The following is a 26,838-nucleotide window of genomic DNA, read 5'->3' as shown; positions in this document are numbered from 1 at the left end:
GAAGAAAACTGTATTAAAAATGAGTATGGTGTAAGGAATGTGTGACGAGACAGTTTTGTGCAAAACCAAAAAAAGGGTTCAGTTACACAGAGTTTTGCTCTAGATCGCTACAGACACAAACTTCAATCCAGCCTCATCATTTGTCCCAAAATATATAATCATTTTAAAAAAGACAATTCCACAAATAAACGTAGTAGACAAACTCAATCCAATGTTCAATTTCAGCCAGGAGCATGAGTGGCCCGTTACTTAATGTCTAGTTCACGTTTAAGCAGGGAGAGAGAATAAAAGAGTCACTGTTAAAAAAGCAGACAAAGTCTAATGGGTCTAGTTAAAAGCACTGAGACTTTGAATACTTCTAGACAGACTGCAGTTCCTCCACCTCTCTCTGGCCTATTGTCTGCTATCTATTAGACAACTGTGCTTACTGAGCTGCTCCACGAGACAGCAGATGCTAACCCAAGATAGAAAAGCAAATCGTGGCTTACTGTGTCATTGAGCTAATGTTCTGGGAAATTAGGATTATGTTCATTGTGTATTCAATTGGCTACAACTGATTTCTTATCTAGCTGATACGGCATCACACTGAGAGGTGCACAACTTCCAGGCTCATTTACACTAGTAAATGTGTAACAAGTCAAACCGTGACAACAGTAATGGAGAATTTGATGGCTGGAATTCACTTAGCACAGAGTAACATGAAGCCCGCCTGAGAGCGATAATCGAGTTTCGGCTCTCCACTTCCTGCATTACCAGGTCAGAGGTCAATTCATCCAGGTGTCGCTAAGATACACCAAAAAAAAGTCTGTCAAAGAGGGAAAAGTCCAAACTCGAGGCAAGATGACAGCACGGGACACTCATTCCAGGGTCTCGCCTCTACGACAAAGCAGTAGCCAAGGCAACATGGCTGACAAATGACCCACATAATCTCTTGTTGGCTGGACTTTGGCCTGGCGCCCACAGCCACCATGGTGCAGAGAGAACTGAAGAGAGGAGGAAAGACGGGCCAGTAAGCACTACCTCCCAACGACATTCACTGCTGAAATGCATTTCCCAGGCTTCTACAAAGACACTGACTCCCTGACTCATTAACACCTGAATCATCTTCTAAAAGTCTCTAAACTGTCAGATCACACTGATTTGCTTCTGCCGCCAAATATAATCGCCTCTCCAAAGTGCAACACTGTCATATGACATGCTAGAGTATGCAATGTGAATTTGTGTCCATATTCACATGAAAAGACAAAACATTTTAAGTGCTACAGGACAAAAGCATGCAGCGATAATTCTAAGTGATAAACAAAAACATCGACATAACAAGGCATGTATGTGCACTCAATCAAATCCAAATAATACCGGAAATATGCAAACAAAAGCCTCCATCTGTCAATGCTGGAATAAAAGCCACCTCCGCAGGGTAAAAAAAAAAATCTGCTTCCATCAGACAGCGTTAAAAAATGGCACTCAGTGAATCAGAGATAAACAAAGTGACTAACACTGATAAATATCAGTGCTGCTTGGACAAGAAAGCCGCTGAGTAATGTTCAAATACAGTCATTCAAGCTGTTTAAAACTAAAGCTAGACTCGAAAATAAGAAAGATAAACCTTTAAAAATTCAGTACAGTGTAACTGATGCAATGTTTGTTTGAATATTATTGTGTTGTAATGTTTTATAATATTTATCAGCTCTTATATACTATTTTACGGTAGATGCCTAATGTATGTCTAACAAAAGAAGGTATTTGGTTTTGGCCACATTAATCTTGTCACATGATATAGGATAAGAGGTTTCTATAGCTATATATATATATATATATATATATATATATATATATATATATATATATATATATATATATTTAAACTAAAGTGTACGTTAAGTTAAAAAATAATACATGTACATAAGTAATAAACATTTTCCAATAGGCGCTTACTGGAGTCGTTTGTTTCTGTGGCTGAATCTCAAATGGTGTTCTATTGGAAATATACAGTAGTGCACCACAAAGGTTCTACTATGCTGGCCACTTTATTAGGAATACCTGTACACCTACTCATTCATGCAATTATTCAATCAGCCATTCAAGTGTCTGCAAAATTTGTGTGTATATATATATATATATATATATATATATATATATATATATATATATATATATATATATATAATCATGCACATTAAGATTAGGTAATGTTCATATCAAAATGATAAACATCGGTGATGATCTCGGTACCTTTGACTGCAGCATAGTTTTGGTGTGGTATAGGTTTGAGTATGTATTTCAGGAATTGCAGATTTCCTGGGATTTTTGAGCAAGCTCTCTTACACGGAATGGTGCGAAAAACAAAACACATTGAGTGAGTGATAGTTCTGTGGGTAGAAGCACCTTGCCGATAAGAGAGTGCAGAGGAAAATGGCCAGGTTGATTCGAGCTGCCAAGAAGGATATAGTAACTCAAACAATCACTCTTTACAACCACGGTGAGCAGAAAAGTATCTCAGCATGCACAAAACATCTGCTATTGTAGTCCATCCACCACAAGGTTCGAAGTCCACATTGGGTTCCACTCCTGTCAACCAAGAACAGGAGTCTGAGGCTGTCATGGGCACAGGCTCAGCCGAACTGGACAGCTGAAGATTAGAAAATAAGTCACCTGGTCTTTTTCCAGTCTACAACTGTCCAGTTTGAGTGAAATGTGCCCATGACAGCCTCAGATTCCTGGTCTTTGCTGAGAGGAGTGTAACTTGATGTGGTCTTCTCCTGTTGTAGCTCATCCACCTTAAGTTTGATTTTGTTTTGTGTGTTCCGAGATGCTTTTCTGCTCATCACGGTTGTAAGGAGTGCTTACTCTATTTGAGTTACTATATCCTTCCTGTCAGCTCAGTCCAGTCTGGTCATTCTCCTCTGATTTCTCTCATCAACAAGGTGTTTCAGACTGCAGACCCTGCGCACACGGGATGTTTTTTGTTTTTCGCACCAATTTGTGTAAACTCTAGAGACTGTTGTGTGTGTGTGTGAGAATCCCAGGAGATCAGCAGTTTCTGAAATACTCAAACCAGCTCATCTGGTACCAACAACCATGCTTCAGTTAAAGTCCCAAAGATCACATTTCCCCATTGTAATGTTTGATAGGAGCATTACCTGAAGCTCTTGACATGTAACTACATGATTTTATGAACTGTGCTGCTGCCACATGATTGGCTGATTGGATACTTGCATAAATGTGCAAGTGTACAGGTGTTCCTAAAGTTAAAGTAGACGGTGAGTGTCTGCATATAGACTGTGGCTCATATCGATCAGGAAAGTCTACACTTGGACCACATACTTCACGTCCATGCAGATCTGTTGCCTAATCTCTAGGAAACAACATGTGTACATAATTTCTTACTGTAATCATTTTGAAAAGCAACAACCCTATCCTAGATAAGATATTCGCTCAGAGGACTGCATCCAGATGCCTAGAAGACCTCCTACATAGCCAACATCTGGTTTGGGTCCATCTCATCCTGCAATGACGGCGGCACTAACTCTGACACCTCGATGTAATTTATTCCCTGTATGTCTCTCTTTCTGTCCTGACAGTATCAGGCTGTAGGGCTCATTAATGTCCTTATCTCAGCCTCGGCATGATTCTGCAAAAAAAAATCGCCACCTGTTAGTGAGACTGAGTACGACTGAAAGCAGCTGCCAGGAGCTGGAGTGTGTCGGCGTGTCTGTCTGCAGGCCTCTCTTCGCTCACTGACAGGCTGCTGGCTCTCTTTCCCACTATATGAACATGCGCCTTTGTTCTAGCTTGCAGTTGAGGGAGTGGAAACTAGTGAGAAGCAGGTGTCAGGAGAGGCGTGTGTGTGCTGTGAGATGAACAAGATGTGAAAATAAGTTACAGAATAATGTGCACTTGTTGAGTCGAGTGCCACTCACTGCCTTTTTTGCGCTCTCATTTGATTAGTTCTCTTTGCTCTTAAGAGCAAGAGCAGATGAGCTGCGTGCTGCAGGTCAGCTATGGACGAGTGATTTAGCACAAAACTGACATGACCCACTTGGTCCTTTTAACACACCGCCTCACACTGACAATGGAGCTTAGAGGAACTTGACGCAAAAAACCAGTTCGGTTGCTCTCACCTTTAGCACGACCTGTATTTGATACCCTGCTCATTAGAAGGAACTTTTTATACTCGAAATCATTAAACACTTGAAATGGCTGACGGTTTTAAATGCCTGCCACGGCAAAAACCATTCTTTCTGTCAGTCTGTATCACGCCCCACTTTTTGAAACCTAATTTATGTTCTTTTAAAGTGAAGTCGTTCCGACACAGGTTGGACTAAAACGTGTGCCAACACAACTAGGCTTAATTCACACTTGGCGAATTTATAGTTAAAAGGATTCCTCAGCTCTGATACCTGGCACTTCCGTAATGTAATAATTCATCTAGAAAAGAATTTGTGTCGGTTATTCTTTGAGGGGTTTTGGGACCTGACAGGCACGATGAAATGATTTACATCCTCTCACGCAGGCCCTTACACCAGAAACACAAGACTAAAGGGAGGAAAGGTATTAAAATCGAATGGAATTCCTCTGATGCGGCTCTCTCCTCCCGACCCACAGTGATAAGAGGGTTAGTGCTCGATTCACTTCATGATTTAGTGGCCTGCTAGGGGAAACACTTTCTGCCTGATATCAAAGCAGTTTTGGGATTTCACTAATAAGACATACACACACACACACACACAATGGGACAAGGCAAAGGTGGTGCTCTTTTGTGCCTCCTTACTTTCGCAATCGCTCTCTCTCCAAGGCAGCTGAAATGTTTCGTCTCCACTCAGCCGTGTACTATGAAACAGCAATGAGTGATGTCCTGCAACTCAGCGAAAAGGAGACGTGTCTTCCCTCAAACACTGAACGCTTCAATTATCCTACAGCACCAAACACTCAAAGGTGATCGACTGCACGGAATTTAAAATCTTCTGCACCATTTAAAATGGAATACTCTCTACCGGCTGCATCTGTAGCATCTGTAGCATCTGAGCAATTAATACCGACGTGTTGCTTATAAACGGTAGTCTAAGGGCAGTTGTTGAATCCTGTCGATTAAACCTTTATGTAAAACACATTTGAGCACTGAAATTATTACGTCGATCGTATTTGTAAATTTAGCTATGAATCTGTGTCACTGATCAGAGATAAGACTACTTTTTTTCACCAGGACGTGTTATATGTTTCCATTGTAGTCAATGGAACTTGAAGTGGCTGATTTCAGTGCATTAATACGACAAAGCCTATTGCACTAGTATTGAAACTACAGCACTGTAAAAACACTTGGTTGTCATTTTTTGCATATAAATTTGCATTATATTTATTTCCCTGTGTTTTAAACGTTTATTCCAGAATGCCCTTTGTCTGTTTTGAGTAAAAAGATTTTCTCTCAGTACAGGGAACATGAAACGATTCTCATGCACGGCATAAGAGATCGTTCGTACACTAAAGTTGCAGTGAATAGAGATTATGTTTTGCTTTAAAAAAATAAAATAAAATGAATAAACGTTGTAAGAAATAGTGCGAAGGCAACCACTGGTGGATTATTTTTTCAAAAACCTTTAATCTCTGTTCCTCTGTTGAGAACTGTAAGTCCTGTTCCACACATACATTCCTTATAGCCTTTCCTCTCATCTCATTATAGAACTCACAAGCCATCCTCATCTTCAAGCTCTCTGAAGGCTTTAAAGCATAATTAATGAAGGCCTCTTTCTAATAAAAGCATCTTGTCTGGCCCAGCAAAGGCTGGAACAAAACAGAAAGCACATGTGCACAGATGCATGAGACTGGCGCACAGTGTGATGGGCTGGCCTGCACTCTCAGGCCTATTCATCCTGAGGAGGGGACCAATAAAAAGCACCTGGCTTGCCTCACCCTAGCCTCTTCTGGGTTTAATCTGCCCCCTTTCTCCACAGCAAAATCCCCGGCCTGGATGTCTTTGTTCTCTTCTCAGTGGGGCATTAAAATATGGAAGGGGAACTAGCCAAAGTGGATCCCAGCTACCGTAGTGGCATTTGGAGTTTATGGCACTCCACAGGAGTGAGGAATCAGTCAAGAGAGAGCCAAAACTCAATTAAAACATCAAAACCTCTTCTCCAAGGAGCTCCAGGTGTCTCTGAAGCTTTACGACCATGATGCCTTTTCAGCAGACCGGATCCCATGAACTTAGATACCACAACCCGAGGGGCATCTGCATGCCTGAGTGATGGAATAATGTAAATTTAAAAAAAAAAAAAAAAAATGCAAACAAACTGGAATTACTTTGATTTACGATACGACTACACAAGTCTGTGATTAATAAGTCTGGGTAGGTGGGTGAGTGTTCAATACCACACAGAAGCACAATATAAATCAGTACGCGCAACTCATCTAATTACCAGTATTCACATCACTTGATGGCCTTAAGGAGGCTGAAATTACTAGCAGTTTGTTCTTTTGCCACTTCCTGAATAAAAAGCTTAAGGCAGACAGTCTGAGGTGGAGAGATGGTACAGAAAGAAGGGTTGAGTTTCACCATGGATAATCAAGTATGAAAACTGCGATTATACCTGCACTTTTAGAAAGCGCTCGATTGTTCACAGTTCATTCAGCTTCACAGTTAATGTCACGGCACACGTCTCATGAGGAATATCGGGCCAATTCAGGAAGCCATTTTACACTTCAGTATTATCCATTTAGGCTTTATAAATGCATTGTTATACCTATTAAACAATACACTGCATGTCCCCGAAAATCACTGATCCTGTCGTCTCTAATGACGTACTTAGATGAAACTTGATGGATGAAACTAGTCATGAGCTAAAGTTTATGGAGAAAGTTTTCTCATAGCATTGCCTACTGCTTAGTAACAGACAGAGCCCACTTGGTGCAATGATCTCTGCCTGTGTATTTGTAAAGGTGGTAAAAATGCCTCCAGCTCCCTTGTGATACGCCGGACTCTCTTTTCCCAAATTTCCACAGGTTCCTGCATTCCCTTGGCAACGTACTTTTTGCTGTTTTTTTAAAAAAAAAAGAGCCAATCAACTGGGGGCTGGTAACCAAGCTGCCTGTTTATCAGTAACCTGGCTGAACAATGACTGCAACCAGACACTGCCCCTGCCTCTATAGTGTATGTGTGTGTGTGTGTTTGTGTGTGTGTGTGTGTGAGAGAGAGAGAGAGAGAGAGAGAGAGAGAGAGAGAGAGAGAGAGAAAGAGAGAGAGAAAGAGAGAGGCGATCTAATGACATTGACACAGATACACTTGGCACTCAAAGGCAAGAGCAGATACATGGGTGGGTGACTTTGAAGAGGAAACCGAACTATCTACCATCTCAAACTACAGTTATAAACACAGTACCGAATGAAGTTCCCATTTTCAAAACAACTATTAACAAGACCTGGCACCAAGTGAACATCCGGAGTCCAGAGCTATCAGGTTCAAAAGTCTGAGCCTGCTACCAAAAACTATTTATCCCCCTACTATTTTATGCAAAACGATATATTATTTAAAACTAAAGCAAATATTATTTGTAAATGTAAAATCCTTGTATGAAACTGGAAAATATCCAAATCTCTTGGCACACCATTTGCGTTATTTTTCCAAACTGTTGTGTTGAGGTACAGGCCAATATGTGTACACCCCTAACACAGTGAGCTCATCTGGCGTTGATTCCATTAAAGAAAATGAATGAACGTGAATATTCCATCAGTAAGCGCTTTATCCTGGTCAGGGTCACGGTGGATCCAGAGCCTATAGTGAGGTGAGAATACACCATGCGTGTGATCATGCATTATTATCCCTAATTTTGTGACTTAGACTAGTAAAGAATCATGGAATTTGGTTCATTAATTAATTTATTCACCTTCACTATCCACTGGGACGGACGAGACATCATGCCATTGCAGGATTCACACAATCACATGCAATTTGATGAGACAGAAGACTGGATTTCAGGCGAGAAGACCGTAGTTAGGCTAGGGAGAAGGTCTGTTGTTTGTGTTTAAAGCTTGTGGGTCTGGCCGCTGTCTAGTGAAAGCTATAACCTGTGTTGTTACAGATCACTGACTCTCACACATGCTCAAAAGGCTGTTTGACTCCTGATCTGCTCTGATCTCCTCTAGAGAACTAACCCGCACACACACTCCCATCCACATGCAGGATTTCTCCTTACGGTAACTGAAATTTTACCAGCATCCTGTACATTTTCATCTACATGTAAAGAAATTTAAATCCATGTGCATTTGTGCTTAGTGCTGTAATGCCCAAGAATGCACATGCACACAAAACAAGAGGGCTGTTTCACACTCGGCTATCCTGCTCACAAAGGCAGCACTAAGGAAGACTGGACAGGCTTTTGAATCAAAGGGCAAGCTTCAGGAGGACAATGCTCACACCCTATTCACTGTTCCCAAACAGCCAAGCTCCAGAGCCAAACCGTGGTGTAAGCAGCCATCAGCTCAGCCTCCGAGTGGCTACAAAAGGCTTACGATCACCATGACGATAACCCCACAGCACAAACAAACCTAGGATGTGGGGTAAGACAGGGGCACAATGAATACATCTTAAGGGCTATGCCTTAAATCACTCAGAAATGATCAAATGGAGCTGTTCCTTATGGAGTGGTATTATATAGATTAGCTAACTACTAATTAAAAGCAACTTGCCTAGCTATTGTCACACTGTCTAAGACCCCAATAAAATCTTATTTTCTGTAACAGACCGCACAATAACTACTGATGCCCTTAATGCCACTACTGTATTTGTTGCTTTTCTGTGAGTTTTTCATCATCCTATACCACCCTCCCATTAGCGGCCTTCAGACGAGTATCACAGCAATGGTAACACTCTGACAATTTGATATTTAAAAAAATGATCTTTGGACTGGGGAAGATGGCAGAGTACCCAGAGGAAACCCCTGAATCATGAGGAGAACATGCAAACTCCACGCACACAGGGCGCAGGCGGGACTAAAATCCCCAACTCCAAAGGTGTGAGGCAAATGTGCTAACCACTAAGCCCCCTATGATGAACATCACTTTAGGTATTAAAAAAAAAACTGTGAGAAAGCAAGAGATAATTAAAGAACGTAACATGGCAAACAGAGAGAGCTCAGCTCACACAAACCCAGCAGTGCTTTTGCAGCACGCATGCCAGAGCAGCACTGTCATCACTGTAATAATAGTACGTCTGCATTTTATCAGCCTGCATGGAGGAGATGCAGCACCCAACACTCCTGCCATGAAGAAGCATGTGCAAAGCAAGCGCAACTGGAAGTCACACATACTCTCGCTCACAACAATCCTATTCATCTCATTAACCACATACCCCCTCCCTCTCCCCCCCCCCCCTGCAAACTACTCAGCAGCATGCAGGCAGATTTCTAGCTAAGAATAAAGACACCTTTTATTATGCTAATGCTACATTATTTCTACACATAAAAAAAAGACATGCACCAAAAATATCTTTAAAAAAATTACTATAGGGCATTACGAACAATATTACCGAGTAAATGCACTGTAAAGCTTTTCTTTAGAAGAACCCGATGGAAAGACTTCACAAGATTGTAATAAGGGGTGTCTGCTGGACAAGCAGGTTTAACAACATTAGCTGAAGCTAGAATGTTTTTTACTTAGGCGGATGAATTAGCCTTCAGGAATGACAGATCTTTTCAGAATCAGGAACACGCAGGTATGTGGAAATCCTGATGAAACCGAGCGGAATAAATTGTATTACAATGCGCTCATATAACACTCAGATCCTGCTTCACCTAGTGGCCTAGTGGTTGATCATATTCAGAGAAAATAAAGATGCTAGCCATACTCAAACAGTACACCTAAACACCAAAAGGTTCACCAACAACTTTGTCGAGGTCGCAATTATGATGTGCTTCATCAAAAACATTTTAGAAGAAGTCAATGATATGATATATTTACACGTTCACCCCCTCCATGGGAATTCATACTTGTTTGTTTCCCTTAGTCTCTATTAGTGCACTTAACTAAGTAACTAGGTTGCTAAGGTTATTAAATTACACTGACTGTCACTTTCAGCCTGTTCAGCTAGGTTTCCAGGCAACCAAAGGGATGGTACTTAAAGTAATTATTTAGTAGTAAGCTTATTATATACAAATATTTTCAGAAATCTAATTTTCTTTAAGACTGAATCTAATTCAAGTATTTTCTTGAAATCTAAACATTTTTACAGCGTGCTTGTTCTAGCAATGTGCTAAGCAAGTGCTGAAGTCCAGCAGAGGTGGGATCAAGCCCATCACCAACAGCAAACAGCACACCTTCCTGAGTAAACACGATCTACGCGGTGTGATTGCGGCAGGGAGGATGTGGAGCCTGAGTTCGCTGGCCTCTAGATAACACAAAGGGTGATCAGCTACAAGCGCGATCTCACACACACACACACACACACTGGAACAGTTCTGTTATCTGTGATGTATGTTCAACCAACTTTAAAGCGTCAGTATGTAAGATTTTGGTATTTTGCCCTCTCTGGTAAAAATGCTACTGCAACCTACTTGCAGCAGAACATTTTATGATGCGGGTATTTACTAAGGTACTCGTATAGAGGACGGGGGCAGCTGCTGTCCCTGGTATGGAACACGTCAGCGCCAGTGGAGATTGATCTCATTCCTGCCATTGCAAAACGAACTGAGGGCCCCTCACACATGAGGAGGCTTGCTGGGGGGCAACTGTCTGGGGCAATGTGTAGGGGTGGGAGAGGGCAGAGAAAGGGCAAGAAATACGGCACCGTCACTCAAATATATTACAGCTGGTACATGTCAAATAATCGACAGCTATACCAAAGGTGCGTCCCAAATCGCATATTTATGTACTATTCTATGCCATTTTGTAGTTTAAACGTTACTTATTTGTAGTATAAGCATTACATGTGTTTGACGTCATTTGCCATCGACTGGGAAACTACTTTCACTTCTGGATAGTAAAAAACATGTTAGTGTTCCACTTGAGTTGATACAATCCTTCTAAAATTCCCACACCAGAAGGTAGAGTATATAGTGCATAGTGTAAGTACACAGTGTATACTACGTCATTTGGGACACAACTCAAGTCTTAATACTCTCTCTTTTCACCAGAGATGGGTAGTTTGTAAGAAATAGTACGAAAAATTGAAATCACCTTTGTGACAGTACTGTATTTTGAAATTGTATCATCATGCTGGCTCAATGCTCGGAGCTCTTTACTCATCAGCAAATTCATAGTGACATTAATTGAGTAAACTGTCATTGTCACTGATTACATCAAATGGCTGAGAAATGTTAAGAACGTTACATCATAGTAGAAGGTTTATGTGAGTGGACTTGTGTTGTACTTTTTAAAAAGTAATGCCACACATATTTATATTTCATTGTATCAATTACACTTTCAGAAGTAGAGGTACCAAACTATACATTTCCCTGTTGCTGGCATGGTAGTGTGAATCTTTTACCTGGAAAGGTGAACGTGGTGTAGCTTTAATTAGCTCAGGTCCACTTATGCAACTTAACTATTTTTAAAGGTATACTATATTCCCATTTCCATGAGAATGATTTATACTAAAGGTACCAAAAAAAAAAAAAAAAACCAGTGCCACCCCAGTGATAAGGAACATTACAGTTTGGTACCTTTATTTCTGAGAGTGTAGGGGTGGGTTACATAACAATATTGTTATCGTGATAAATTACAGTATATCACACACTTTTCTGAGAGTATCACCGTTGTTATTGTCAATATTTCTGGTATACTGACCATCTTCATGTTTCATAAAAGGCATTTTGACTAATTGTATCAACTATCAATTAAATCTGCTTAATAACCAATATTGATTATGTCACCATATAAATAATTAGGCAATTACTGTTAAACACATATGGTTTCCTCCCTACTGTTTTTTGTTATATGATTTATTTTTAGGCAGTTTTTGGTATTGTAAATGTTTCTGGTAAATGTATTAATACATATTTATTTATTTATTTATTACAGATTTTTGTCAAACAGTGTTTTTTTAAATGCAGCACTATTCTTTTGCTGACAGGTTTTTTAGTAAGGCTACTCTTACACATCTTTTATCATCTCTAGTAGAAAATTACTATGATATGATAGTACATGTCTTCACCTAACATGACATCAGAAGATCTGTTAACTGCTTGAATTAAAAAGTTTAACACATCCTGAGAACAAGGAAAGGTCTCAATGACCACAAACCCAAAAGCAAAACCAAAGGCTGTAGGAAACTGAATAGTAATGAAACCGTTGAAACCCTCTAAAGCGGCGCTCACACCTCATTGTCTTTTGGCCCATTACTTGCTTTGTGCGGTGAGACGGTCTTAACTGTCATGCCACCTGCGAAGAGGGAGTCCTATTGGCTCAACTTTAACACTGATTCTGCCTAAGAAGAGCTCTTTTGACATGGAAAAGACCCGCCGCATTCCCACCCCCTGTTCCTTTGTCAAAGTGTTTGCGCTGGAGAGAAACTCAACACACTTCCAGATAACACGCAGAGTCACTAATGCGGCAAAATTGAAATGAAATGAGTGCAATTTTCTAAAAGGCACTGAATCACATTCAAAGTCCATTTGGAGCAGATAAACAAAACAAAACAAGTCCCAGACTGCAGTGCTACAAAGAGGAATGAGCTGGACTAATTTCTTCAAACATGAGAGGTAGCATATGTTTTAGATTGACCGAGACCCTCAGAAAAGAAAAAAACACAGTGCTTTTTGTCTCAGGCTTAAAGTAGCCAGAAGAACATTGTGTGTAAACAGAAGCCTGAATTAAACTCTGAGAATGTGGTGATGTGACCTCTTCTGCTTTTCACTACTTAAAAACAAAAGGTCACAAGAAAGTCCATCCAGGTTAGGACCTTGGAAGTGTGTGTGTGTGTGTGTGTGTGTGTGTGTGTGTGTGTGTGTGTGTGTGTGTGTGTGTGTGCTTTTGCATCATTAAAGCATCAAAGATGACCGATTCAAGCTTTATTTGTTAATTCGCGTTGATCGCGTGTGATCAATGTGCGTTTGGTGGGTCAACTCAGTTATGTCTTAAAGCGATCGTATAATGACCATTCTAACACTGTTTTGTATGTGGTCTGAACAACGCAAGAAATTTTCTAGTGGGATCAGAATTTAGCCCACATTTCTGTATCCAAATTAAAGTTTAGCAGTGAAACCAGAACCTTTGGTTAATGCTGTACAGCAGCACTAGGGTTTGGTTGTGTGAGAGTCAAAGCTCAGAGAGAGAGAGAGAGTACAGTTTGGAAGTGTATTTGATCTGGCTAGTAGATTAAGCAAGTCATTAGCTTGGCTAACAAGCTACTTGGCATTAGCTTTCTTGGCTTAGATTAAAGAAAAAAAGTTCCTCCACCTGATCCCCATACACACAGATGTTTGAGGGAATAAAAGTAAAGAAGACCCGGATGCACACAACGACGTCCTGGACTTCAAACTCTGACTCATCCTCGTGGAAATTAGATAGAGCCCATTCGACCTCTAAAATGTGGCAGCAGCACGTAGATCATTTTCCACATCACATGGATTCCGTATGAAACAGAGAATGCTATTGTGTGAGCTGATTCGGTGACCATTGTGAAACTGGACCTACTTTAGCATTAATGTAATTTGAGAGGCCGTGAATTAAGTTCAGTGTGTGGTTGTTAACACCCAAGGTTAAAGCTGCTGTTTTTCACATCTTGCTGGGACACGAGAGCACACGCATACACTGTAAGGTTGTGAACAAAGATCTATAATGGCTTTATGAGCAGGAGAGGAGGAGAAACCATCCTTTAAGAAAGAATGACAGGAGTTCTCCAAAGAGCGACAACTTTAAAAGGCGGCGCAAATTCAATACGACTAAGCTTAGCCTGAAGGGTGAAAAAAAAACCCACCTTTTGGCTATGTAAGCCCTCTGAAGCTTATTTGAATAACGACTGACAACCGTGGCCGGATATATAAAGGTGCATATACGTCCATACACACACATGGAGAGATAACAACGTGACTCGCAATATTCAGAAACATTTCAGAGAATTTTCAGATTTCTAACATTCCATTCATTTACATAGGCAACGTTTTTTGCACTAACCTCTAGATTAAGTTTAGAGGGTTGAATTAAAAAAACAACTTATGAGAGTAAAGTATGCCATTTCAGACACCAGTAGCACATCCTAATGCTAAAAAGAAAGGCCCAGGGATTTGTTGTTATATACGTACGTATGTGCTCCCATTATCTGCTGGCATTGCTGCACAATGGTAATAACAAGCATATTGAATTACGGTAGTCCATCTCAGTGTAGCACAATCACTGGTAAGGATAAAGAGAGAAAACAGGAGGGCCTTTGAAAGAAAAATCTGAGGATCTGAAGAAGGAAACTGGTCTTAATAGGAGCAGTTACCATCCCAAGCCTCAATATCATGAAAAAAATTTTTATTCTGCAAGCATTCTCTGTCACTCTTCTCATGTGGTGCCTGTTAAAGCCCCTTGGTGTGAGAGACAAAGACATGTTGTTACCAGTGCCAGAATGGGGACGGCGGAGAGTGCGGCAAAGTGTGTTGCGTTACACCGGAACAGGTTCTCAGTGTCCCATACTGTGTTTGACCTGTTAAACACAATCTAAGCTCCTGAGCATAAAGGATAACACATGAGACGAGAGAGGGAAGCAGTAAAGGATGAACTAATGTGAATCTAGCTGTCAAAACACAGCCATAACTTAACCTTGGTGAAACCTGATTTTAGGCAAAATATAGACCCAAACTCACAATTCTGACACTTTTGAGCCAGCGTTGAAATGTCAGTAGATATAGATAGTTGCTTTTGATGACATTTTTGGTTACAAATACAAGACGTGAAAGTCTCAAATAGGGAACTTGCATTTGGGACACTCAATCGCAGTAAAACTGTGATTGCCACAACTGATTTCTGCCCAGAATCATCAGCTATTAAGAAAGAGAGTTCTATAGCTACGTGCAAGTCAGAACATTTTATGAAACACTAGTACGAAATCCATAGCGAGCTCTTGAAAGCATGTACAAAAGCAAATATAGACAACAACATGAAGAACAAATTAAATTTATATATACACGTGTAACACATGTAAGGAACAAAACACAATGGAGCATGCTGTTATAGGAAAATAATCAATGATGGTGTGGTGTAATGCTGCCCAAAGTTGATTCATTTTCCAATAGCAACACAACTCAACCATGACAATTTGCCTACATTACAATATTGAATTTATTAGTGCGTGACATGTCATATTTTTTTTATCCATTTATAGTTACATTTAATGTTGCAGAATGTACACAAGACAAGTTAACTCCTGGTATCACTTACATTATATACAGCTATAAACAATTAACCCCCTCACCAGTCTACCTTGAAGTTACTCAGACAACTAAAAGGAGCTTGCCATGATACTGAAGCGCAAGGTCCTCTGTCCTGAAGACTCCCTCATGGCGGAAAACTTACTGACCATCACGGTGCACAGACGCTGGAGACTTCTTCCATAAACAAACATGATAAATAAGTAAATATCTCCTAACAGAATGTGTCATCATCATCTTTAGCTTCTTAATTATTGCCCTGATGGTGGAAATGGGCATTTTCAATGCTTGTGCTATTTTCTTATAGCCACTTCCCATTTTGTGAAGCTCAACAACCTTTTGCTGCACATCACAGATATATTCATTGTTCTAACCCATTGTTATGAATGACTAAGGGAATTTGGCCTATGTGTTACCTCATATTTATACCCCTGTGAACAGGAAGTCATGGTTGAACAATTTCCTGTTCCTAGTCACCCAGCTGTACTAGACAAAGGTCAAATATCAAGGGGAATACGCTTCAAATATATTTTCCTCATATGAATTCATAGGGGTGCCAATAATTGTTGCGCACCTATATTTAAAAGGATATTTTATTTTTTGATAAACCTGTGTTCTGTTTAAAATTGTTTGATATTCATGAGAGCAGAGTATTTATGTAAATTTTTTAACAAAAGATCAAAAGGTTAAACAGTAAAGACAATTTTTCACAGCCTTCTATTCTCATATTTACCAAGGGTGCCAATATTAGTGGAGGCCACTGTATACGAGTGCATATCAAAAAATTAGAATATTCTGGAAAAGTTCTTTTTTTTTTCTAATATTTTGAGATACTGTATTTTTCATTTCCATGAGCAAGAATAAAACAAAAAAAAAGGCTTGAAATATTTCACTTGATGTGTAATGGATCGAGACTATATGAAAGTTTCACTTTTTGAATCAAATTACGGAAAAAAACGAACTTTTCCACGATATTAAATTTTTTTTGAGATGCACCTGTATACATCTACCATACGAGTCCACCTGTGAATGAGTAGTTACTATAGAAACAATACTGCATTAATATAAGGCTGTGATTTTAATTTCAGTCAGCTACTGTTCTAAAACATTAATCAACACCTTCGGACAAAACAGCTTCGCGAATTCAGTAGCATCGCGGTATAAATGTGACCAAATCCCTCAATGTAGCTTCTCAGTTTAGGTGTTAACTTTTTGAAAAGAAAAAAAAAATGTAACTTGAAAGAAACAAAAAGCAGGCTAGGGTCTGTAGTAGGATATCATTTTAATAAAAAAAAAACAACACTTTTTAAAAAGGCATTTCTAGAGCCCATCAAGGATTGGGTCATTCATATCTTTTTGGTTGTGTTCTCCCTGAGGCCAGAGATGAAACAGCTAGAAAGTGCAGAATTCTGCTGTACTAAAGTCTGTAATTAGGCTTCCAGACCCATTCGACTGCTCCACTAGAAGCGGTCAAACTAGAAATGAATGCAATTGGTCAAGTACTTCTGCTTCAAAACCTCACTGAAGCCAGAAAGTCTGGAGGACATAATTAAAGACCACGATTAAGAACCCTGTGACAATTCATAAATTCAGTGAATTTACAGGTGGGTACTGACATTTGAGTCTTACAAAGCTTCACATAATCCTCACATAATTCCAACTGCATTTTAGAGCCAAGGCAAAATGTAGTTAGACAACCTTTTAACAGTCTGCCATATTTCAGTGCACACCGTCCTAGAATAACCCTGTCTCTGTCTTTGAGGCTTATTGTCTTGTTTTTCATTACTCCCACTTTTGGCTTTAGAATGAAATCACATCCCCCACATTTCTGTCTTGGCTCCTGAATGAGTCTGCAAGATTAAACATGAATCAGATTCCTTTCCTGTTCATTTAACAGAGCTTGCGCTGTTAGGTTAGGTTAATTGATGTTCATATTTCGGTAGGCCCCTGGTTGCTCGCTGAAGTCTGCACACAAGATAAGGACTGGTTGCACGTCAAACGGGATTAGTTTATTTTGAAGAGCAGAAAAAAAAAAAATGGCATTCACCTTAATCAAAAAGAACCGCAAATATCTTTCCTCAAATACCACTAAACACATACATCTGTCTGTCTACAGCACGGACTGTAGAAGGTCCATGTATAAAGAGACAGAAGGTGCCTGAGCCAGACAGACTCAGTAATCTAATAACAGTGTCTATAGACACTGTGGACAGATATAGCAGCTGCACCAGAGGTTTCTCTGAAAACAGACAAGGATTGGCACAGGGCAAACTCCATACATAGCGAGTAGAACTAATAGAGGAATTCCCACTATAGAGATGAGATATAAAAATCAGTCGAAAGTTGTTGGGGTTTTTTTAACCAAGTATCCAATTCGTTTCAGAAATGAACGTGTTTTTATCGATGGCTAAATCTGATCAAATTATGCCTAGTCCTCGATCCCTTTCATGAGGCACTTATAGCACTTATATTCATCTAACAACTGATGAGTCAGTTAAGATCTCACCAGCTGATTAAAAGCAAATATTTAGTCTTTAAATAGTTACACAATTTTATTTTATTATAATAGTCAATTAACTGCCGTTTTGTTCCCGTTGATTTTTTTGGCAGCTGAGATTTTGTTTATGAATGTAGTCCAACTATTCCAATATTAGGATCATTGGTTAAACGTTTACAATAATATCTTTGCTGTTTATTGGAGCCTTTCCACCAAAACAGCACATTAGTTGCCATTATTTATTGGCCTACTACTTTTTGTATGAATAAGAATTGGATTAAACCTATTCAATTCAAGTGACCAGTCAAACAGGTTAATAACTATAAGAACTCGATAACACTACTGTACCGGGACATGACTTTGAGCACCACTGATTCTGACACAAAGCGCGTCAAATCTCAGAATTATAGGCAGAAGGTACATGAGACCACGAGACTTGTAATGCCAGACACACTGACCTGCAGTACTGAGAGGTTAAAGGGCAGAGGGTCATGTGGAGTAAGTGACCTTACACCTGGGGAAGAGAATACCTTGTTATGACAACAGGCTGAAAAAAAAAAGGAAAAGCAAGACAGGGCTCATGTTAAACTACTAACCGGAGAAGAGCAATGGTGATTTATACACTAGGCCTGAAGGTGACTGGGTGTATGAATATGCGTTCCCTCTCTTCTTGTCCTTTCTTTTGTGCAGCTGCTATATGAATGGCAGGAGTAGATGTACAGACACAGCTGGCCACTGCCTCTGAGCCTGTTGTTTCCCACACACTCTTTTTTTCCCTTAACACACACTCTAGCTGCTCTCTTTCACACACAAAGCCATAGCGACATGTACACATCGAACTTCAACATATCAAACGCAATTACAAATTCAACATCCTTGGCATTCAACATCAACAGTCAACAGAGTATCGCTTAAAAACGGGATCTAAGACAACTGAGACATTCTCTCATGTCTGTCTCATCCTACACGGTTGCGGTTTTGATTTCGTTCCATTCCATCGCTTAATTTGAACGTTTGTTGAGAGGATTCAACAGTGGCCTACGTCGTAAACAAACAGACTTTCTGTTTTCCCTGTACATGAATAAAAGTGTAAAAATGGTAAATGGCGCACTTTACACTGTGTCTCATTCACCCATTCACACACACACCAATGGTAGCAGAGCTGCCATGCAAGGCGCTAACTTGCCATCGGGAGCAACTTGGGGTTCAGTGTCTTGCCCAAGGACACTTCGGCATGTGGAGTCAAGAATCGAACCGCCAACCCTATGATCAGTGGGCAACCCGCTCTACCACCTGAGCCACAGCCGCCCCATGTTCATCCAGAGTAGAAGCATGTACAGTACACTAAACATGTAGTACATAGAGATTAGAGAAACAGATAGCTTTCAGGCTGGAGTTGTAAAAATAGCCAATGGGGTTGAAACTCAGATAAACTTGAATGATTTGGAGTGAGAAATGTGAAAAAGCCCAGCTATTTGAGTCTTGTAGCAGCCCATAAAAAGCCTGAATCAGTGTGGCTACAGGGCTTACATGTATCAGCAAGCTTCCGCTGCTGACCGCGGGCCAGAGATGTCAGACTCCAGTCCTGTAACACCACAGCACTAAAGAGTTTAACAATCGACCCTATTTACCACACTGTATTTTACTAATCAGCCACTTCAGAAGCCTTGGTGTTAGGAGATGAGAATTCTCTGTTGGACTGTGGCTCGCTAGGACCTGAGTGTGGCATTCTTGCTGTCGTGTTTACACAAGTTAGCACTCATCATCTCCTTGAATGCCACACACAGCATCATGTCAAGTTGAAGACATCTGATAAAGCACAGATCTTCAACTTTCACATATAGTATTTGAGCGCTGGCCGCCAGAGTCTTTTTAGCCATCACCACAAGGTTTATCACCTGTATTTATCCGCTCAAACAGAGCGGACAGGCAGCGCACCCAAATCAATACTCTTCACAATGGCGAGAGCCACCATGCTTACACAGAGACTCCTCAGATGATGGAGAAAAAGGCTCGAGTCATACAGATAAGGGGAGATTAGATTGCAGCTGGAACACCTAGCCCTCATTCCTGCTTGTTTGCCATGCTAAATTAGTTTTTTTGTAGGGAGGACATACCTTTGTTGTGACTATCATGTTAACCTACTTTTATCAGACAGGGAAATCTGCAAGCTATTGGTTCAAAACACAGTGGAGTGTTCAGTGTGTTAAGGTGACAGAGACTCAGTTACGGCAAATTCAAAGAACCTCTTCATTAGCTAAAAGCTAAGGTCTAGCTCAGAGCCAGTCTGCGATTCTGCCTTCAGGCCAATTTCCTTTCCCCTGAGTCAGGGGTGAAGAGGTCATACAAGCAGTGTTAATGGTTACCTAACATTTGACATGTGGGTTGGTCTGTAGCATGGAGAAAGGAGGGGGTTGATATGCATTACTTTAATTGGATTGAAAGAAACCGAGAGAGAGAGAGAGAGAGAGAGAGAGAGAGTCAAAAGGGCAGAAATAACTAACTGAAAATGTATAAAATCATTACAGAGAGAGGGAAGCAGGCTAGGAGAAATATAAATGCCAAAAGACGTAGGGGTCATGGAGACAACGAGGTAACCAATGTCACATTATCATGAATGAAACAAACTGGACAGCGAGGGAATGCTGGTCGCTGCTGTCCTACAAAGGGCCAACAGCGAGCATGGACACTGAGCTGAAGAACAGCAATCATGAGAACAAAGAGTAAGCCATAAAGCCACAGGCAACACACAAAAGCACAAGAGAGGCTCACTGAATGGGCTGTATGCAAAATACAGGTTGCAAACGAGCAGGAAGAGGAACTCATGACACAAAAAAAGGATGGAAAGAAAGCGAAAAAGCCTGAAATCCCTGATGTAAATGAAATGACAGAGGAAAAAGAGCAGTAGTATGTCATGGTGTACCACTGCACTAATATAATAATGTACATACTGTATGGTCTCAAAGACAGTAATCTCGAACTGACAAGGCTGCACACCCGGCCTTTATGACAAACTGAAGATAAAATTGGTGATCCAGTCTCGATGAATAGCAGTAATTCATTAATGACAGATAAGACAAGTTGCTGTAAAACACTATTACTTTCAGCACTGCCTTTACATTCATGCTCCCGCACTTGATATAATCTAGATCAAATAAACACTGCCAGCAAAGAATTCACTTTCACCAGGGATGGATTCGAAAAGACCAGCAACAGTAACTTAATTCTTACATATAAAAGAACACCTCCCACAGCAAGAACAACACTTCAATAAAAAGTACAAACAGTTTAAAAGCGGCAGAACCGGATCCTGCTACAGCCTGGAGCAAGCACATGCTTGAGACAGACAGATAATCAGATCAGTCAACAGCATTATGCTCGGTTCAATGCACTTCTTTTGAGATGCATATATTAATAACATAAATCACCTCGAACCAGTTAACACATCAGCAGTGTCTAAGGGATCTTACCTGTGACAGATACTTTCATGGCGGCCTCCAGTGGTCTGTTATTGTCCAGGTCTCGGCTAAGTTTTAGCTCTCCGGTATCCGGATTTAGAATGAGCAGACTTAAGTCATTCCCTTCCACAAAGCTATACTTAAGTTTATCGGACACGTCCGGGTCATGCGCTGGTACCTTCCCTATAACCCCAGCAGGAAAACTGTTGGATTTATTAGTGATATAGTTATTAAAGATAATCTCAAAATTCTGCAGGACGGGCTCGTTGTCGTTGACATCGACCAAACGGATGTGGACAGTCGCCCTGCTGACTAGCGGGGCAGACGTGGCCTGTACTACTATAACGTACTCTGTCTTTGTCTCGTAGTCTAAATCCGTGAGCGCTTTTAGATCTCCAGTAAAGATATCCAAGTCGAATACCTCGGGGATGTTTCCTTCCACTATTTGGTACATGATTTGAGCGTTAGTTCCTTCATCTGGGTCTTTGGCAGTTATCCGTGCCACCACAGAATCTATCGGGCTGTTTTCCTTGACATCGATATACAGCTCATCCTCCTCAAACACGGGCGCGTTGTCGTTAATGTCTAGCACAGACACCTGGATCTCCACTGCTGCTTTGAGGGGAGGAATTCCTCTATCTACTGCATAGGCTTTTAGGTTGTAGACTGGAATGTTTTCCCTGTCCAGTTTCCGGTTCGTTCTGATGATTCCTGAAAACTGTTCAATAAAAAAGTCTCCTTCTCCATCATCACCACCCAGGAAGGTGTAGCTTACCCTCCCATTAGATCCAGAATCCTTGTCTGAGGCGGAGATCTGGAGGACGCTGGTGAACTGAGGTGCATCTTCGAACACTGTACCCTGGTACTTCTCTCGGCTAAACTGAGGGACGTTATCGTTGGCATCCTCAACGATGATCTCCACATAAGTTGTGTCTGACTTCTGGGGGATGCCGTTGTCATGAGCGATAATAGCCAGAGTGTAGGAGGCCTGGTCTTCATAATCGATCTCCATCTGTGTGGTGATGGCACCTGTGTCTGAGTCGATCGCAAACTGCGGGACTTTGTCTTCCATGATGTATGTTATACGCGCATTCTCACCCGTGTCTTCATCTGTAGCACTGATTACCACAACGGTGGACCCAATAGGCTTGTCCTCACTGAACAGTACCTGGTAGTTGGCGCTCTGAAACACGGGTCTGTGTGTGTTGGCATCGGTGACGTTGATGAAGACCTGTGCTGTGTCGTAAAGTGTGCCGTCTGAAGCGGTGATAGTCAGAACGTACTGTCGTTCCTGCTTGTAATCCAAAGGCAATGCAAGTGTGATGAGACCACCTCCACTTTGACTGGTGATAGCAAACCTGTTCCGGGTGTTGCCACTGGATATCTGGTAGGTCACTACGCTATTGATGTCCTGGTCCACAGCTGTCACTGTCAACACGCTGCTCCCCACCACAGCATCTTCGTTAATTTTCAGAGAGTAGATCTTCTCAGTAAACGTGGGTGCATTGTCATTCACATCCAGCACTGTTATACTAACGCTAGCAGAAGAGGACATCACAGGGATCCCGTTGTCCCTGGCTTCCACACCAAAGGTGTAATACTCTGTGGTTTCTCTGTCCAGTGCAGCACTGGCTGTAATCCAGCCCGTGCTATTGTTGATGGTGAAGGGGAAACCTGGGGAGGTGTCTGTGAGACGATAATCCAAGCGGGCATTTTCACCAGAGTCTGAGTCAATGGCCTGGATATGAATGACTGAATACCCAATGGGTACGCTCTCCAAAATGGTCGCCTGGAAAGGAGTGCTTACGAACATAGGCGCATTGTCATTTATATCAATGACTTGCACAATGACTAGTCCAGTGCTGTTAATAAGAGGGGGTCTGCCTCCATCCTGGGCCTTAATACCGAGACTATAGTCCCTGTGTGTTTCATAATCCAGGGGGTTTATAACATCAATGACACCAGTCAGAGAGTGAATGTAGAACTGGCCTTTCACATTGCCTTTGATTATACTGTAATGAACTTTGGCGTTGTTGCCCTCGTCTTTGTCCGTGGCTTTGACCTGAGCCACTCGGGTGTTGACAGGCACATTCTCAGGCACCTGGACCACATATCTCTTCTCACTAAACTGAGGAGAGTTATCATTCTCATCTTCTACAGTTATATGAACTGTAGCTGTCGCACTGCGGGGTCCTGGGTCCTTCCCTTGGTCGTTTGCCTCTACGATGAGCATATATTGCGCCAAGGTCTCTCTATCGGGACGGACTCTGACCCTCACGAGTCCATTCCGCGAGTCAATCTCAAAGATGGAATTCACGCCATCGCCGTTCACAATTTTATAGATCATGTTGGCGTTGGAAGGCGCGTCTTCGTCGGTGGCCCTCACCGTCATCACCTCAAAGCCAACTTCAACGTTCTCCCGAATGCTGACCCTGTATTCGGTCTGCTCAAAAACCGGGCCGTGGTCATTGGTGTCTTTGACCGTGACGGTGAGGTACGACGTAGCAGAACGCCGAGGGGTGCCAAAGTCGGTGGCTGTTACTTTAAACACATGGGTGTCCTTGAACTCCCTGTTCAGGGGCTGCTCGGTTTCGATGCTACCCGTCTGAAGGTCGATCCGGAAGAAGTCATTGGACCGGCTATCAAACAAAGCCTCCATGCTGTACTCTACCCTGCCAGCTTCCCCGCTGTCCGTGTCCACAGCTTTGAGCGTGATGACGTGTGTGCCTGCCGGCTCGTTCTCGGGGACAGACACTTGGTAGTTGGGAAGCTGAAAGGCAGGAGCTGAATTCACACTTCTTCTTCTTCTGCGCAGCTTCCATTCCTGAGCTTGATGTTCAACAGGCCTTGGTGTTGTTTCCAAATTCAGCGTCACGCGCACACACACTGGAGCTCCTTGAGAGCCGTGCAGCACACACGTCACAGTCCTCTGTGTGCTCTGTCCCAAACAGGTCTCATCCCGAGCAAACACACTGCCATTACGCACAAACACGTTCAAGCCGTCCGACACGCACGAGCGCTCCGAAAACCCCCTCACGTGACGCCGAGAGAAAGCAGGTACATAGTGCTCGAGGTTCACGAGCCGAGCACCTGAAGAAAAGCAGGAAGTCTTTCCCAGGCTGTGAAGGTAATCGACGTGAACATCAGGCTCGTTAAACACGCTCTTTCGCCTGTATTTAATAAAGCAGTCCTGTCCGTGTACGAACACGTTGACGTGAGCGACCACAGAGTCCCGAGTCGTTAAAGACTGGATCCTGAACCTCAGCGGTACCGGGTTACTCCGCGCCAGGCGCGTGCACTTCACCTCGCGCACGAGACTCACCGCTCCGTCACGCCGGTCCACTTGTACAACATTTACAAGCGGATTAGAAGTGAAAGTCCTTTCTAGTGTATAAGTCCAACCCGGTCCGAGGGATAAATCCAGCAGAACGGCTCCGGAGTGTAAAGTGTCCGAAAGGTGCAGGTCGAAACATCCGGCGAGAGACAGCGAGAGAATGAGCAGGAGACACACGGACACTTCCATCGTTCTTTAAAACAAAAAAAGTTCCACACTTTCCCCAGAAATAAATCCCATATAAAGAAAACCATCAACTCTCCTTCTCCCGAAACTTTCTTTTATCCTTCATGGTAGTTTTTCTTTAAAACTCACCCCCAAAACTCCTCTTTCTCTTCCTCCACGCTCCATAGAGGTGTAACTGTCGCTGTTACTCCACCAAGTCCCAAATGACGCCAAGATGGCTCCGTGCGCTCGCGCCCTCCTCCTCCTCCTCCTGCTGCTGCTGCTTGAGATTAGCATAAAAACCCAGTGCGCGCGCGGGACAGCACGCACTCCACCGGCGCATTGTCCTCCACCGTCCTCACGCGCGTTTCTACCATTCTCCTGTTCAACATTTAAAAGCAAAAACTTTCTCTGAACATCTTTTGTCATTGTTGTTGTTGTTGTTTGGTTTTCGCAACCCCAATCTCTACTGTCTTAAAGCTTTATTTACAGATAAATAAAACTTTATTTATCTATTGTCTTTAAACGTTATGTATTTATTTGTCTTTATATAAACTTTATTTATAATGCTATATTTTAGAAATAAATAACTAAACAATATTTAAAGGGTTGTGTATGTCCTCCAGTGTTTGCCTGGGTAGCACTGTAAAATAAAATTCTCACAGAAATAACAACAGGGTTCTTTCTTTATTTATTGTATATATTTTTTATTTATTAGAAAATCTTCAGTATTTTCCAGTCGTTCCAGTTTTTGTATGAACACTGCAAAAATAAATAAATAAATAAATAAATTCTCAGCAAGTGAAATAATATTGACTATAGGCCTAGCAAAAATGTATCGAGAATGTTTCCTATTATTGTAATAGACTGCAATAAACACGAGAATATTAAACGAGATTATTATTATTTCTAGACATTTTTAAAAAACACTCAATTCAAGCTAGAAACTGTTTTGTTCGATATCAGAAGATCATTTTTGCTGTTTTTGAACACATTTCTAGAAAGAAGCAAAAATGATCTGCCGACAGAATAAGAACATGTCAAGATTGCAAATGGTAAGAAATGTTAGAAATAGGTTTAATATTCTCATATGTGGTTTATTATCTTGTAATGGAAAATGTTAGATACATTTGACCCTGTTCAAAATATTTTCACTTGCTAAGATGTCCTTTTTTCAGTGAACAGGTTAAGTCAAAAATAAAATAAAATAAAAAATCATGTGAGAAAAGCACTACTAAAAAACAAGTATAGTGATGAAGATGATTATTAATAGGCTGTTATACGTCAGGATAAAATAATCTAGCCTATGAAAATCATTAATTAGGCTAACTGGTGTGGGTGTGAGAGCCTATTTTTGGAAGTTTTTAGCCCAGTAGGAGAACCCAGCCAAATAAAAACCCAGTCCAATAAACTGCACTCTAGTGCATTTAGACCCTGTATGGGCTAAATCATTATAGGCTGCTATAGTTCACATTTCTACAGATTTTGTGTTATCTGGTACTGCACAAATATGTTCAATAAAGTGATCCACCTGTTAATCCTAATTAAAGCTAGACTGAAATGTAAGCACTGCTTCGAATTTGCTTCAGATAATAGTTACTATGCCGCCATACATTTTTATATAATGCAGGTTCAAAGCAGTCAGAAGGAGAGCACTGGAAGGTGCAAAGTAAAAAGGATCAACTGAAGCCAGGCTTAGGGAAAGAAGAAGGGAATGAAACCCAATCTGCAGCGAGGAACGAAATAAAAGAGCCAGTCAGTGAATTTAGGGAACAAATGTAAGCTGGAAAACAACCTGGTTTCTTATTAACTAGTATTCTGTTAATGTGCTGTGCCCGTAGAGTCATGGAGGCCCAAATGTGTTTAGATTTAGGGAGTTTATTAAATGTGTTTGCTTTTTCCAAGCAAGTGGCCCACTTTATATAAATCTGGCACCTGAACTCAGTATCTGAATCGAACAACCAGAATATAAAAATGGTAAGAAGGTGTAACACTATTAATATGACAATAAAACGCTTGAGAATAAATAAATTTCCTAAATGACACTTC

General features: G+C 41.3%; 1 protein-coding gene across 5 annotated transcripts in view; it reads right to left on the bottom strand.

Annotated features, from left to right (window-relative positions):
* The window catches only part of celsr1a (cadherin EGF LAG seven-pass G-type receptor 1a), a 96,431-nt gene extending 71,405 nt beyond the window's left edge, over positions 1-25,026 (bottom strand). For 4 of the 5 annotated variants that reach the window (XM_017494493.3, XM_017494494.3, XM_017494496.3 and 1 more), the window contains exon 1: positions 21,303-25,026. In XM_017494493.3, coding sequence (XP_017349982.2) covers positions 21,303-24,813 — 3,511 coding nt within the window. In that variant the 5' untranslated portion in view covers positions 24,814-25,026. The remainder of the gene's footprint in view (positions 1-21,302) is intronic. The other variant, XM_017494495.2, reaches the window with a different exon arrangement.
* Between the last annotated feature and the right edge of the window lie 1,812 nt (positions 25,027-26,838).

The sequence above is a fragment of the Ictalurus punctatus genome, chromosome 19 (assembly GCF_001660625.3).
Source record: "Ictalurus punctatus breed USDA103 chromosome 19, Coco_2.0, whole genome shotgun sequence".
Taxonomy (NCBI): domain Eukaryota; kingdom Metazoa; phylum Chordata; class Actinopteri; order Siluriformes; family Ictaluridae; genus Ictalurus; species Ictalurus punctatus.
The sequence above is the reverse complement of the archived record's forward strand: the minus strand, read 5'-3'. Positions and strand labels throughout refer to the sequence as shown.